At 40.7% G+C, this 15654-nt stretch overlaps 1 protein-coding gene across 1 annotated transcript; it reads right to left on the bottom strand.

The window, feature by feature from the left end:
- Positions 1-6195: 6195 nt before the first annotated feature.
- Positions 6196-11304, bottom strand: colca2 (colorectal cancer associated 2). The gene is made up of 5 exons (XM_021314243.2): positions 11114-11304; positions 9409-9509; positions 9156-9198; positions 8248-8567; positions 6196-7181 (listed from the first exon to the last, which is right to left on the bottom strand). The coding sequence occupies exons 1-5, from the start codon at positions 11118-11120 to the stop codon at positions 6834-6836; spliced, it is 819 nt and encodes a 272-aa protein (XP_021169918.2). The 5' UTR covers positions 11121-11304; the 3' UTR covers positions 6196-6833.
- Between the last annotated feature and the right edge of the window lie 4350 nt (positions 11305-15654).

The following is a 15654-nucleotide window of genomic DNA, read 5'->3' as shown; positions in this document are numbered from 1 at the left end:
AAACGTAGGAATTTTTGTCTGGAATCAGGAAATGTAACCCTCATTGGTGTAGCATTTATAGATTTTTCGCAAATCACCTCAGAGCGACACAAACCCGAAACCTCCCCCATTCATTTCCTATGGAGCGGTTTTGAAAAATGACGTCTGAAAATCCAAAACATCACACGTTTTCACACCGTCGCTACTCCTAAACCGTTTGATGTACAGGCATGAGACTTTCACATATGAATGTCCCAACCCTTCTGGCACTCACAAAAAAGGAATTTTGTGGATAACTGTTACGGTTTTTCCGCAGGAACAATTTGTTCGGGAGTAGCGAATGTGCAAAATCCTGAAAATGCTTTAGAGCTGCATTGTTCCACATGATCCACTTTTTTACATCGTCGCTGTGCCTACACCGATTTTTGTACAAACATAAAAATGAGCAACATAGTCCTCAAAAGCCTGCTGATACTCACAGTGAAAGAATTAATTTCATATCTGTTATACTTTTTCAGCTAGAGCGATTTGTTCGGGACCGTTTTTAGAGGATTTTGGAAATTTCTTAAAAATTTCCTTTAGATCATAATTTTTTACGCCTTTATTAAACTTTTTCCAGCAAAAACCGATAGCTTTTCTTCTTCCCCTATCCGTTACGAACTAAACGCAGAAAAAATTACGTCTCTACCATTTAGGGATCAGGAGATATGAAGCATTGTTCGGGGCAAAGTTCTCCATTATAATCCAATGGGACTTATTGTGAGCAAAGTCTCTGCACTTGGGTAGACTGGCCGCTGCAGGTGTGTCAGTGAGTTTCCATGACGACGGAACTCTGAGGGCCAGAGGGACAGGATCAATTGAGATACAATGGCAACTTTCGACGTTCACCGCAGTTGCTGTGATTAATGTAGGAATCTGAAATTCGCACAGTCATTTTCTCTTGACATTTTAAAATTTTCATGTGACTTTCAGTCATGTGTCATTTTTCTTGTTCCATTTTGGATGTCACATGCTTTCCTATTGGGCCTTTGCTTCCAACAGGACCTGGCATGATGCCCAGACACGACCCAATTGGCCAATACAGCACCACCCACATGTGGAAAATGGCGCTACTGACCATTTTGGTCAAATGTTGAGTTCTGGGCCCAGATGTGGTGAGGCTGAGTTGCTAAAGGAGGCCAATCTGACCCATGAACTTTGGTCACGTTTGGTGACATTAAGTATTGGCACCCCTATTTGAGGCACTTCCCAGTACAGGATTTGGACCAAACTGACAGAGTACAATCACCCGGTGATCCTGAGCACAACCATGTTAGCGGCTAATGGTTAGCATGTTGCTAATTGGAAGTAGCTCTAGGAAGCTCGGACAAACTTCTGCTTTACAGAGTCTGTACCTCCTTTATACAGAATGCTCCACAATAAGTTTGGGCCTTGTCATGTAAAGCATCTCCAAGTTAGGAGGTGTCAAACATCCAATGCTTTTTCAATGGGGGGCGAAACCCCTTATACTCCCTAGAAATGCAGGCCCACAATATGGCTACAGTACATTCAAGTTTGAAATTCTACTTCTGCTTTGTTAAACCATTCAGTGTTTAGAATGAGTTAGGAAATGTTTGGTGCCTTTCCCTCAGTTTTTTCTTCTTCTAATCATTCAGCTATTGTTCTTTCATGTTCAAAATCTTCAACTCTTTCAAATTCTTCAACTTTTTCAACTTCTTCAACTTTTTCAACTTCTTCAATGCTTTTCAGCTATTTTTTCTCTTCTTCAAAGATCTTCTGCATCTTTTGCTTAATCATTCAGCTATCTGCATTCACAGTGCATTTTCGCAGGAAATGCAAATTTTTCTAGTTTTATTTGTCTTGTACATAGTTCCTTAGTTTCTTTGTATCTTAATTTTGCTTAGTAGTGGCCTGATAAAGAAGACCTGTAAACCCGGAGTCTGGCGCCTGGAGGAGGAGCGGGCCACCTGGTCTGGGGTCTTGGTTGGCGGTAGACATCGGGTCCAGGTCATGGGAGAGCAGAAGTGCTCTCCCATGGAATATGGGAGGAGGTGGGGGTGGTAGCACCTCAGGGTCTGTGGGTGTGTGTGTGTGTGGGGGCGGGGGGGGGGGGGATCTGGTTGGCTGACCCGTTTAGTTCATGTTGGCCCCACCTCCGGTGGGTGGCCCGTGGCTCGCCTGGTCTGGGGCCGGGATGGGGGGTTAGGACCGGAGCATGGACTGGGTAGGTTGGTCCATGCTCTTGATTTTAGGGTTCACCTACTGGGTGCAGGTGCTGGATACCCCTCTGGGGTGCCGGTGCCTGGACCTAGTAATATAGAATGTGTGTGGTAGGTTTGTCAGAGAACATAAGAGGACAAACAGCTTCAAGAAGACCAAACAACACAGCTGACAGGTCAGGAAGAAAGCTGTGGAGAAGCCTGTAGGTTAGGTTTCAAAACAACATCTCAAGCTCTGAACACCTCACAGAGCTCCCTTCAATCTATCCTTGGAGAACTGAAAGAGGATGGAGGAACTGCAAACCTAAAAACACATGGTCATCCACCTAAACTGTAAGATCTCTGGAGCTCTCCAAGAGCTACAGCTCGAGCAAAAAAGTGCGTTGACAAGCAATTAGTTGTCCCTTCTTCCACACAAGCCTAGCCTGTGTGGAAGAGTGGCAAGAAGAAAGAAACAGTTCAAAGACACCTGTAAGAAGTCCAGTTTAAAGTTTGCTGCAAGCCGTGTTTGGCTGACATGCAAACCTGGCGTGTGGAGAAAAATAACCCATAAGCACCTGAACACACCGTCCCACTGTTAAACATGGTGGTGACATTTTCTTCAGTAAGGACACAGAAGCTGAACACAGTTGATGGGACAATGGATGGAGCTAAATGCAGGGCAGTAATGGAGGAGAACCTGAGACTGGCTCTGAGATTCCCCTTCCATCAGAACAACCATTTATGTGGATCCAGGAGTATAATGGAATGGTTTAGTTCAAAGCATTTTAGTGTTTTAAAATGGCCTAATTAAAGCCCAGACCAAATTGAGAAAGGACTTGAAGCTGTAAGAGCAGTAAAGGTTGGGTCTATGAGAAAAATAAATATACAAAAAAATGGACCTGAGAAGATTTTTTTTTCTTTTAGAATGGTCTCTTTTCTCCATCTAAACCTCAACTCTCCTCATTCTATTTAACCTTTTTATGTGGCAATCTATCGTGTCAAAGACTCTGCGATTTAAACTTTGAAATGTATTTAGGTTTAGCAAGTATGACATGATTAATGCTGGTTTAAAAAAATAACCAAAATAATAACAATATTATATACATTTTTATTTTCCATGAGCACATTTTTGTGCCCTGGGATATGAACATACCTTTTTTGAAGTGGCATCACATTGTTAGTCCACAGTGTTCTCACCTGTAAAGTGTAACATTGATTTTATTGAGCTGGAAAGACTGAACTTCCTCTTAGTATAAAATGGCCTGATAGTGTCTTAACTAAAGCCATCCAGAAATTTACAAGTGCTTCTTATCTTCTAAATGCTCCATTCCGCCAGGAGTATGTGCAGAAATTATACACATTTAATTGTAAGGGGGACCTTCCAGAAGGATAAAGCTTTGACAAACGAATTTAGGCCTTTATTTTGCAACAATAATCCTTTAGGTAACATCTAAAACAAGTGGCCTAACACTAATTAATATAAGGAAGTTGTCACAGTAAAGATGGCAACAGTCACATAAAAGAAAATGACCCCCAAGGATAATACAAAACCCACATTAATTGGTTTTAAAACATTTTATATTTTATATATATATATATATATATATATATATATATATATATATATATATATATATATATATATATATATATATATATATATATAAAATAACTTAATTCATGAAGTGGTTGGGTAATTCCACCAAAGGTTTGCAATTTTTATGCTGTTGTTATAAAATTCTCAATTATAAGGTCAGTGTGCATTTCATTCGTTTTCTTTGACAAACACACTGCACTGCTAATGGTAAATAGTATATTGTCTTAAAGAATTCAGAAGTAAAGGAAACGATTCCAGCGTAAACTGCCTGTAGGTAAAAATTTGAAACATGTTTTTGTATTTGCATTCTTCTAAAACCCTGCTGCTGGTTAGGATTAAAAAAATTAAAGCTTGTTAGGAAGTAAAGGGATGGAAGACCTCACACAACACAGTCATTCCCCACCCAACAGAGTTTTACATTTCCAATTTAAATGACAATGTCTCCAATCCTAATTTACATGTAAGATCATTTCTGTCCCCACAGTAAAAACAAACTGATTTCCATTTCAGCCTCGATGATTGTATTTTAAGAAATAAATCTTATAAGATTGAAATAAAACTGGAAAAAATATCTCGGCATAAATATGATGCCTTACAAAAAATATCCTTGTTATTTAAAATTTTGTCAACTTTGAACTAGGACATGGTAGGAAAATAATACAGTAGATTACCTTCAAATAGTTTTATGAAAAGTGTAAATAGCTTGTGCTTGTATAGCGCTTTATCAAGTCTGACGAGCCCAAAGCACTTTACACTACTGTCAGTGAGCTACATTTGTAGCCACACTGACAGCAGGCTGCCATACATCGCCAGGGGCCCTCTGACCAACGCCAGCAGGCAATGGGAATGAAGTGTTTTGCCCAAGGACACAACGACTGAGACGGTCAGAGTGGGGGATCGAACCGGCAATCCGCCAGTTACAGGGCGAACTCCTTAACTCTTACCGTGTTTGTTAAGCTATTTCCCACTTTTTTCCCTTCTCTGTTAGGTCTGAACTTTGACTGGGCCATTTTAACTCGTAATTATGCTTTGATTTAAACCGTTCCATCCACCTGCCCTAAGTCTGAGGCATCTAAAAGTTTGTCTTCCACAATTGTCCTGTATTTAGCACCATCCATCTTCCTGTCCTCTCTGACCAGCTTTTCTGCTGAGGAAGTGCATTGCCACACACAACATGATGCCGCCACTACCGTGTTTCACTGTGAGGGAGGTGCCTTTTGGTTAAACCCCTCAATAAAACTGGGTGCAATAAAATCCCTTTAGAAGTAACCAAGTTAGTAAACAGAGTCAACCAGCATGTATTTAAATCTCATTTTGAAATGCAGCTGTTTTATGAAGGCCTCAGAGGTTTGTTGGAAAACATCAGAGAACCAACAGCGCCACACAGACCAAGCAACACATCAGACAGGTCAGGGAGAAAACTATGGACAAGCTAAATGTTATAAAAGGTTATAAGACAATAACCCAAACTATGTTCAGTCCATCATCTGAATATGAAAAGATATGGCACATCTGTAAAACTACCAAGATACGGACATCCACTTAAACCTACGGCAAGAGGGTCTCATTTTGCTCCAGTCAACAGCTCCATCGGGACTCTGGGGGAGCTGCAGAGGTCCACATCTCAGGTAGGATCATTTGTTTATAGGACACCATTTAGTCTCCACAGAGTTGGCCTTTATTGAGTAGTGGCAAGAAGAAAGTCACTTTTGAAAGAGAGCCACAAGAATTGTGTTTGCAGTTTGCCATAAGCTGAATGGAAGAATGTGCTCCGAGCAAATGAGACTAAAATTAAACCTTTGGTCTGATGCGTTGGAATGGCATAGTCAAAGCCAAGGCCCATTGACAATCTGTGGTAAGTCCTAAAATGTGATGTTCTCAGACCTAATCTGATCAAACTTCAACCATTTTCCAAAAAGGTAAGGGCAAAGATTTCAGTCTTAATATGTGGCAAGCTCATAAATACATACACCAAGACTCACAGCTGTGAATGCAAGGAAAAGTGTTACCACAAAGTATTTACTCAGAAGGGCTGATAAAACACATGCAACACTTTTGTAATTTTTATTTGTGGAAAAAGACTTCATGAAAACCAAGCATGATTTCCTTTCCCTTATTTCTGCAGGTATCTTGCCCTATCCTGTGCTATCTCTCTAAAATATACTGCAGGTGTGATGGGTGTGAATACTTTTGCAAAGCACTGTAGGTTGATGTGGTTCTAACACTTCTTGATCAGAGGCGAGGAATTTATGTTACAACTTAGAAAACTTTTCTGTTGAAAGTATGCAGGAACCTTTGCATTATATTAACTGAATGAGATCTCAGATAGTGTGTAAATTCAGGAATAATACTGTATCTCATTTGACCCGTCTAGTCGGGATGGAATATATTTACCGGGTTGATGGTTTAGATAAAATAAACAATAAGAGCCTTTGTAGATGCTTTCAGGCCATATAAAAGTGTTTCTTTGTATCTTTCTTTCTGCTTTGTTTGAAACTAGAAAGTAACTCAAAGACAAAGCTGCCTTTGTCTCTGCCACTCCCCCGTTTTTAAAAACTGACATTGTTACGCTTTCAATGCAGTGACGTTGTATTATTAATCGGATATATCCAAACTGTATTCAAGAATTAAAAAAATAAAATTTAAGACTATCCTCTTAGTTTCCTGTTTAAGAACAGGAGCGCAAAGGTGGAATAAATATTTGGTGTGCCTGATTCCTTCTTTTTACCCTGCATGGTGCTCCACTTCTTTCTCCTTTCTTTGTCCTTCCCGTAAAATGAAATCCCACTTTACAAATATTAGAGACGCTAACCTACTTTTTTATTTTTTTACAGCAACAAATTATGTGTATAAAAATAAATCAAGGCTGTGAAAAAAAATTATACAAAAATATCTGTGCATCCATTGAACAATCATCAGGCACTCCGCTGCAGCAAACCCTGGCCAGAGTACAAACTGAAATGCAAAGTAGACCATTAAAACAAACAGTCCTGCTAAGTACACGAGGAGAGCCAAATGTACACTCAGGATACAATGTAATACTGCTGAAACTCTTATCATAGAACGTTGTAACACATTTCAGAGCCCAGAGGGAAATCCTTCCTAAAGTAGGTCTCCTCCTCGGGTTGGATGTAGGGATAGTCTGTGGGGTCGTAGTAAGGAGGGTACTCAGGGACAGGGATGCTCTCCTGCTGGGCCGGCCAGCAGCTGGCCACACAGTCCTGATGGGGGCCGCAGTGCTGGTACGGGTAGATTTCCGAGGGGAAGCTGTGGAAGCTGGATTCCATCCTGGTGGGCGAGTCGTAGCAGGACGAGGACGAAGAGGAGACAGAGTCCTGTGGGGAGTAGCTGTTGTGGTCCGGGGGGTTGCAGAGCGTCAGGGATTCCGATGAGGAGTAGGCCGCCTGAAAGAGAGGGACATCGATCAGATGCACAGGGTTGCTCCCAGCAGGGGTGTCATGGAAACATGACAGTCAAAAAGCTCTCCTGCGACATCAATAAGTGTTGCTCTGTTGAGATGTGCCCTTTACTGGAGTTTCACTGAATTCAGCTGTTTTAGAAAGCATTTAGTCCCACCACACATTTGTATAAAATTCATCTTACGGTCTGCATCACTTTTACTTCTGTAATTTATCTCCATTTGTTGACTGAATAAAAAATTACCAACACACCGCAGAGGTGAAATTTTTTACACTGAGCTCAGAATTTGACAGCTGGAAAATGGCTAAAAGGGGAAAAAGTTCCAAGACGCCGGCATGAAGACGTCTGTTATATCTAAGCGTAATCCTAGAGCTGCTGGGGTTTAGTGGTTTATGGAAAATCAGGCTTAGTTTAGGCTAAAACTACGCAGCACATATAGGCAAAAGTCAAGACTAGAAAAACTATATAAAAAAATAAAAATTTCCCCCCAATATCTTAAATTAAGTAACTAACCAACAAACTAATTAATAATAATAGTAATAATAATAATAAATAATAATAATAGTAGTAATTGTTCTTCATACAAGTTTTTGTGTTTCCTGATATATATTTGATTTTAGTTTTCTGATTAATATCAGTATTTTATTCACCTAATTTACCAAATCTGATAGTTAGTTACCTAGATTGTTAGTGGTAGATAATTTGTATGCTTGTGTCTTTGCTGTAACTTCTGTAAATAACTTTGGGTTGATTGTGTCATTTTGTGTTTGAGCGTGATTTGTATCGAAATTCTTCATTAAAGTTTCTGTCTGCTAAACTCACTGATGTTTTTGCTTTAGAAAAATATGTTCTACCCCTCTCCTTAATTTGGCTGTTTCAGATACTCTTGTGATAAACTGACGTTTGAAATGTGGAGTCGCAAAAAAAAAAATATATATATATAAATAAATAAAGATAAAAGAAGTGACACCCTGTGGCAAGTTCCTGACATTCGATTTCCTAAAAATAGAATGAGGGGTGCTTTTACTCGAGGAAGCCCCTGAGACTCACCATCCCTTGGCCGTAGTAGTCCACGTCTGAAGAGTGTGCGTGGCTCCAGGGCAGCGGGGAGGACGTGGGCAGGGGAGGCAGAGGGGAGTTGTAGTCCATCAGTCCTCTGGGGCTGAAGCTGTAGTCGTTGTTGGGCAACATCATGTCCCCGAACTGCTGCTGCTGGTACTGCTGCTGCTGCTGCGGGTCGTTGAACCCGCTGGCCTGCAAGTGCAAGCTGCACGAGCTGTCAGGGACAGGGAAGGAGGGCGCGTGCAGCTGCGGGGCTCGCGAGCCCATGTTGGCCGGAGGGGTAGCAGGAGGAGGGTCCTCATGACGACCTGATGGAATCAGTTGTTTTTTTTTTTTTTAATCAGATCTGAGCAACGCTGATAAATGAGCAAAGAAAGGTGCGACAGGCTGCAGCCTAGCGGCACAAACTGAAGGGAATAAAGCGATCTGCGTTTTTGCTCCTTAGATGGTTTAATTTTCTTAGAGGGAGAGACAATATCTTGAGTGGAGCATGCATGGTCTCTGCCCCCACAGATGCTGAGTTAGGTCCTTAAACTCAGTGATGTCATGGCAGCAGCAGCAAGTAGGGAATCTGCAGCGCTCGGAGCTAATAATTTACGACAGCTGCATTCCAACAAGCTTTTTTTTTTTTTTTTTTTTTTTTTTTTTTGTCTGTGCCGGCCATCCACGGCTGATGCTTGAATCTGAGCCGTGTTCCAGCTCTGTGGGGTCAGGGCAGGTTGCTGCCTGTCAGAGACGAGGAATGCAGCGAGCAGCTTGCGATTTATCGAAGCTGCGCTGAGGGAAGATTTAGCTGCAGATTGTTTTTTTTTACAGAGATCAGCGAATAAAGGCACGAAGCCCATAAAAATATGTGTTGCAAAATGTTGCACGTTGTTGACTGGCATTTCACTTACTTGGAGGGATGGGCGCGCAAAGCTCCTTTTGCTCCAAGTAAACCTGGGGAAACAGTGGGTCACCAGGGGGATGGGGGAGGAGAGGAGATAGTTAGAATCTGATAGGTAACAGATAGTTAATAGTTAATGCATATTCAATGCTGCTTTTAAATTTGCTTGCTTGGGCAGTGGGCGATTTATACTCGGTCAGGTTCCTGCAGGCGCAGTACACGCATAGAAACTGTTGAAGGAGGTGGGGGTAGTGGTGTTTTACCGTTTGGAGTTTCTTTCTGCTGGCTTCCCGGGCTCTGTGCCTCTGCAGCAGCTCTTTAACCGTGGTCTTTACGCGGACGCCCTGGTACACCTTTGGCTTTTCTGCACAAAAACACCATGTGTTAGTCCTGTTTAGCACACACTCCCTCTCCCCTCAGGCAGAGTAATAAGCCTTTTCCCCCCGTGAGATTAAATAAGTATATCCCATATTTTTCTCTTTTATAATAACACAATCCAAAGCCCAGAGGAAAATCCTTTCTTAAATTATTTGTCTATTTAAAGCTTCCCGTGTGCGAAAGCGCAATCAGCCCGGTGGATGCGCTCTCTGGCCGTAAACCCCCCTTCCGCGCTCCCGGCTCGTAGCGCAATTTGTCGGCGTTTCCTTCTACGCCCCTCTCCCAGATCTCCGACCTCAGAGCTTTTCGGAGATTTTGAATCCCCCCCGTCCGCGCAGACCAGGAAGAAAAGAAAGGAATAGAAATCGGCACAAAAATGCTGCAACAGTAAGTAACTTTTTCCAAGGATAAACGCGTGCGGAATGGCTTAATCACCGAAAGCAAAACTTCTATTCGGGTTGGAAAGCGCCTCCGATCGATTTCTTAATTTGTGTATTTGATTAAAAAACGTTCAAAGGAAAACAGTAAAGTGATCAATGGTCAAGAAAAATAACGAAACGATTGTGAATATTGTATTGTGTCAGAGGGGTTTGAAATGCATTTATTGCACATCGCGTGTTTCGTTAGAAATACTTAGCAACTTTATATATTTTTCCTCTGGCGATCAGACGTTGTCTTGAGTAAAAATGTAGCAGCCAATTCATGTCACGATTGTTTACAATACAACCCCCCCTTTCCCCCCAAAAAAACTATTCTCCAACCTCTGTCATTTTTATTTATATTACCCCTGCCCCCTTCTCTGAATGCGAGCCAGCGTAAAACGACGACGTTGGCACATAGGATAATTTGCAGGATTCCTTATACAAAAATGCAAAGCTTGCTAAAAAGCTCAAAAGAACGCCGTGCTTGGGTGCGCGCAATCTGACCCCTAAAGGCGAAATTTAATGAACTCCGTATTGGCAAGGATGTTTAATAAAGCAAAAAAAGGCTCGGCTGCAAAGCTTCCTCTGATAAATATTCATATAGTTAAATGCTTCTCTTTGATTTGTTTTAAACGTGGGGAAATAGTGGGCTAAAATGACACGCAGACACATCCCACTCAAACGCCCTGTTACGCACAAGCAGTCCGGGAAGAGCGCCTAAGTGTTAAATCTTAGCTCCACTGGCAAATCACCTTGATCAAAAATGTGTGCAAAAAACGCACATCTACATGTCCTGAAGTGCGTCAACAAACGCTCAGGGTGATCTAAACGTCCCGTGGATTCATAAAAGTCGGTAAAGCTCACAGGGGCTTGAGGTTTGCAGCACTCATCTAGCTTTCACAAGCAGGCAGGTGGTAATAAAATATAACCTTCTCCAATAAGGCTTAATAAAACTATTTTCACATTCAGGAATTATTGGAAAGGTGCTTTAATAACGAACCTCTAAAATAAAAAATAAACATTTCCTCCAGACTTAAACATGTTATTAGTTTTACTCAAATACATTTTGTTTTCATAACTAAGATTAACATTTGATTTTTATTTTCTTTCTAACAGGATAAACGCCAAAAAAGCGAGTCTCCTGATAGAAATCCAAGTCACAACTTACCAGACATGATTTGTGAGGTGAGGAGAGGATCCCTGGAGAAGACCTTTGGATCTCCACAACGTTCTGTTCTGCCTCAGGAAAATGGCCAAGAACGAAATTTCTACAAAAGTCTCCAAAAACAACAAGCCAAAAGTGTTCCAGTGGGATCAGAGCATCCAACAATATTGTAATAAAGCTGGGGACATATTAGTTTGAGATTTTCTCCCTCCATCCCTACTATTTAAAACCCCTAGAACTCAATGATTTGACAATGATTTGATTGCGCGTTACTTACAATTTGAATATTCAGAAGCAACGCTCTCAAATCGATTTTTCAATAAAAATAACTACGCAGGGACTTTGTATAAGCCCTACTTTAATGGAATATAGTAGTGTTTTATACATTGATTGGAAAAAAGCGCACTTTTATCAATTTTACGCTCCTTTTGACATATCAGAGCACCGCAGCTGTTAATAGACACACCAGCTCAGGTTGTCGCTTTTTGCGCACCTTTTAAAGCGCATTTCACCCCAATTCTGATTTCACACTCCCACAGGTGGGTTTTGCTAATCACATTTGTGCAAAATTCTAGTTTAAAATTATTTTGGGTAAGAAAAACGCATAAAAGTGGTACAGAAGGGGCGTGGCAAAGGACAGCAGCCATCTTTGCCATGGTAGGCCTTGAGCTGTAGTAACAAGTGGTCCCGGTGTTCTCACCTGCTGCAGAGGAACACTCAGCACCAATAAATAAAATAAAATAAAATAAAATAAAATAAAAATACATATGTAATTTTTCTCTTTTAGAATATGTTTTAAATGTGTCTATCTTTATCCCACGGAGAAACTACAACACAGCTTTATTTATTTTGCATTTAATTGCCTCCTTGATCAGATGTTGAGTTTTATCTTCTAAATGTTGGTCCTACAAAATGGCAAAAATAAATCAATAAATAAATTAAAAATATGGTAAAAATAAATAAATCTAAAACACATTATTTTTTTCTGGTTCATAAATTAGTTAATAATTCTTTTAACAAAAACATGTGATTTGCATTTATATAAATTAATTAGAAATCATGATTATTTTATTATATTTTTTATGTCTTCATAGTAATTCCCTCAAACTTCCTAAACTACTCAAAATTATAGCCTGCCTTATTTTATGCCGTAGGCTTTAATATTTTAATCCCTCACAACTAATGGCATAGCAGGCAGCTCATTAATATATTAGTTATATTTTTTCCTTTTTAATCACGATAAACATATGTGTAATTCTAAACATATATGGGTATTTTTTACTTCACGTTGGCTCATCTAAATGCCATCTCTCTCTCTCTCTCTCTCTCTCTCTCTCTGTCTCTCTTTCTTTTTTGTCTCAAGTTCTGGTCACAGAGTCCCATCCCCGCTCTGCTCCGCACCTCGTCCCAGCTCTCCCCCGCCCGTCTTTGATTCCTCTGGAGGCACAGTAGCTCCACCTAGTGGTTACCTACAAGAACTCCCGGGTTCTTAGAGGAGCACAAATGAAGCAGTTTAAAATCTTTTTCCCCCTACTCTTATGATAAGTACCATCACCATGTACAAGCGCTGCTTTTTTTCTGTAAAGAGAGGAAGTGAATCCTGCTTAAGGTCGTCTGTTAGTGGGAAATATTCAGTGACAAGTGAACATTTTGTTCACAAAGTTAATGCGTTCCAAACAGAATTACCACCCAGCCCTAAGGATTTTTGTGAGTCTGAACACGACTCGTCCGTGTGGGCTAGATGAATGGGTCTGAGCGTCTCTGAAACTGTGGCTCTTGAGGGGTTTTCCCTGTCTTCAGAGGTCAGCATCTTCCAGAGGTGGTGCAAACAGAGTTGAACAGACCAAGTTTAAAAGATGAGCTATGTGAAGCTGCTACAGAAGTTAATATATTTTTCTCACGGCAAGTCATCAGAATTCACAGTTTATTGATAAAAAGGCTGCACGTCCACATACCGGTCAGATGATCCCTGATCTGAGTAACACATGGCCCCAGGATGCACTGTGAGAGAACAGCAAGCTGAAGAGGTGTAATGCTTTAGACAATGCTTTGCTGGGAAACTTCGCGTCCACTCATCCACATGGTTGTTACGTTGATAAATATGTCAAGTGTTAATGCAGACCGCATTGACCTTTCCATGGTAACAGTATTCCCTGATGGCTGTGCCCTCTTTCAGCAGAATCATGCATCCTACCATGAAGCGACAGTGCTTTGGGGTACGGTCTACGAAGCAGAACCATGCATTCGACATGTATGCTTTGAATCCAACTTTCCCATATCTCAGTCCAAACAAGCATCTGTCGGATGGGCAAACAAGTGTAAACCAAGGAGGCTCCACCTCCAAGCTTAATCTTGGTGCCACAGCCAACCTTCAAGGTTCCAGTGGAGACTGTGTCTTGAGGGGGAAGGGCTGTTTTGGCTGCAAAAAAGGAGACCAACGAACTTATAGGAGTGTGGTGATACTATTGTGTCTGATCTGTCTAAAGATATGCAGGAATCTACATTAAGATTTAAACAGTAATAGAATTAAGCTGTCCATCACTCCATTGAAGAGAACCACCTCATCCAATAGCATGCAGGCGGCTTGAATACAAATAATCAGTGTGTGAGGTCTGTGTGACAATGACCACAGAAAAATCCATATATAAAAAAAAAAATCTACAAATTTATTTTGGTGTGAGGTCAATTAGCAAGACTGCAGAAAGCTCTCTGAGTATGTCACAAAGTTTGACCCAGGACCACAGCTGCAGGCGTACTCTTTCAGCATAGCGAGCCTTGAGCTTTCAGCTCAAGGGGAGTCAGCTTTTAGTGCAGCGGCAGCGGACATGCCGAGCACTTATGCAATTAAGTGCTATGGTAATACACCGAGCAGATATTTCAGATTTACTTAGCTAAATTCTTGCCTAAAAACGTTTTAAAAGTTACTTTCATTGCAGAGAAAGCGTAACATATCCAAGTTTATTCACAACTTTTTATTCCTCTCCACCATTGATGTTTCCGTTTGAACAATTCTCTTCAACCTGCAATGAATCATGGGATAGAGTGGGCCATGAGGATACACCAGATCCATTTTAGTCTGAGGGAAAAAAAGGACAAATATGAAGGAGCCTTTCGAATTTGGACAGCCTTTGTTGCCTTGCTGTGACATAATTGGCCTAAAAGTCCAGCCTTCGAAGGACAGTAAATTTGGACACGCCTACAGACCTAAAATTTTGAAAGTGTAGTTACATTTCTCAAAACTGAGCAAACTGTTAAACTTAGTCTGGTTCATGAGGAGCAAATTTTTAAGGCTTCAGTGTATTTTGATGTTTAAGAAGTGACAAAGGAAAATCTTTGATAGGTCAAAAGTTCTGTCAAAAGTCATAATTTAAGACTTACCACTTGGGGAACAGCGCTGTGTAAATTTTGACCCAAGTATTAGCTTAATTTGAGATATATTAAAGGATTTTTCAGGTCAATACACAGCACATGGTGCATATTGATGTTCTGTACAGGCTGCCCTTCTCAAAAACACGCCTATGTAACTTGAGAGGGTTGAATCTGTCGCTTAATGGGTCATGTGACCTAGAGCACCACTCTAGGTCACATGACCCATTCTAGGTACTGCCGTAAAAACAAAACAAAACAGATACAACACATATTTTTGGTTCTCTGATGTAGAATTTCATCTAGAGGGGTATATGTGGCCTTGACCTTACAAGTGATTCCATCACTTCTCAGCCTGCTGGTCCAAAGCGGTCTGCTATCAGATTCCAAAACACTGAGGAACACTTTCATTTGGCAACAATAGTGTTGCTAGGGGCTTTCAGTGGCATTAAACCTGGAAGTTACAGGTCTAGCGCCCCCTAGTGGTTAAACGGTACACAGCGCTGCTTTAATCATTTCTGCTGTCTGTAGATGAAAACTGATCAATACATAAATGACAATGTACCAATTGTTCCTGAATATTGAGGACCAAGCAAAAAGCTTTCTGCAATTAGTCAAACCAAATGTTCTCTTGCTAGTAAACCGTGAAAATGAAATGCAAAATACCCAATCAAACTGGAGAGTTTTAAAATATATATCATTGAGGGTTGGTGGAAGAGAGACTTAAACCAAAGGGGGGGCTTCAAATTGATTGCTGCCCTGGGCCTCAAACAATCTTGTGCCAGCTTTATATATGACATAAAAAGTTGTTGAACTGCTCTGGTTTAAATTTGTGAAGATGATCTATCCAATCATGAAGGTTCATTATGGTGTCAACAGGAAAAGACTGGAAGAACCTTGGGCGCACAATTATACAGGCAATGATTTTTAATAGTATATTTACTTGTTTAAAGGATGTTCAGCACACACAAATATGACTGGTCTTTATACGAACATGTCTAACCTGACAACAGGGATAAAAGCATTCTGCTGAAATCCAGGAAAAAAACAACAGAGGCTACATCAAGCTGTAATTGAACATAAAAAAAGATACAGAAACATCAAAGAACTTCTAAAATCTGTTCAAACCACAACAGCACCACTGTATCCTAGATTTTTTAGTTGCAAGCAAAGGTTTT

This window comes from Fundulus heteroclitus, chromosome 18 (genome assembly GCF_011125445.2).
Source record: "Fundulus heteroclitus isolate FHET01 chromosome 18, MU-UCD_Fhet_4.1, whole genome shotgun sequence".
Lineage (NCBI taxonomy): Eukaryota > Metazoa > Chordata > Actinopteri > Cyprinodontiformes > Fundulidae > Fundulus > Fundulus heteroclitus.
Note: the sequence above shows the minus strand (reverse complement) of the source record. Positions and strands in the feature narration are given on the sequence as shown.

Bases quoted from the DNA above. Each gene is read 5' to 3' on its own strand.
- colca2 (XM_021314243.2), bottom strand. The intron at 9,199-9,408 runs GTAAAACACCAC...CTGTTTCCCCAG, and splicing joins GCAGAAAGAAACTCCAAACG to GTTTACTTGGAGCAAAAGGA. The intron at 8,568-9,155 runs GTAAGTGAAATG...TGATTCCATCAG, and splicing joins TTGCGCGCCCATCCCTCCAA to GTCGTCATGAGGACCCTCCT.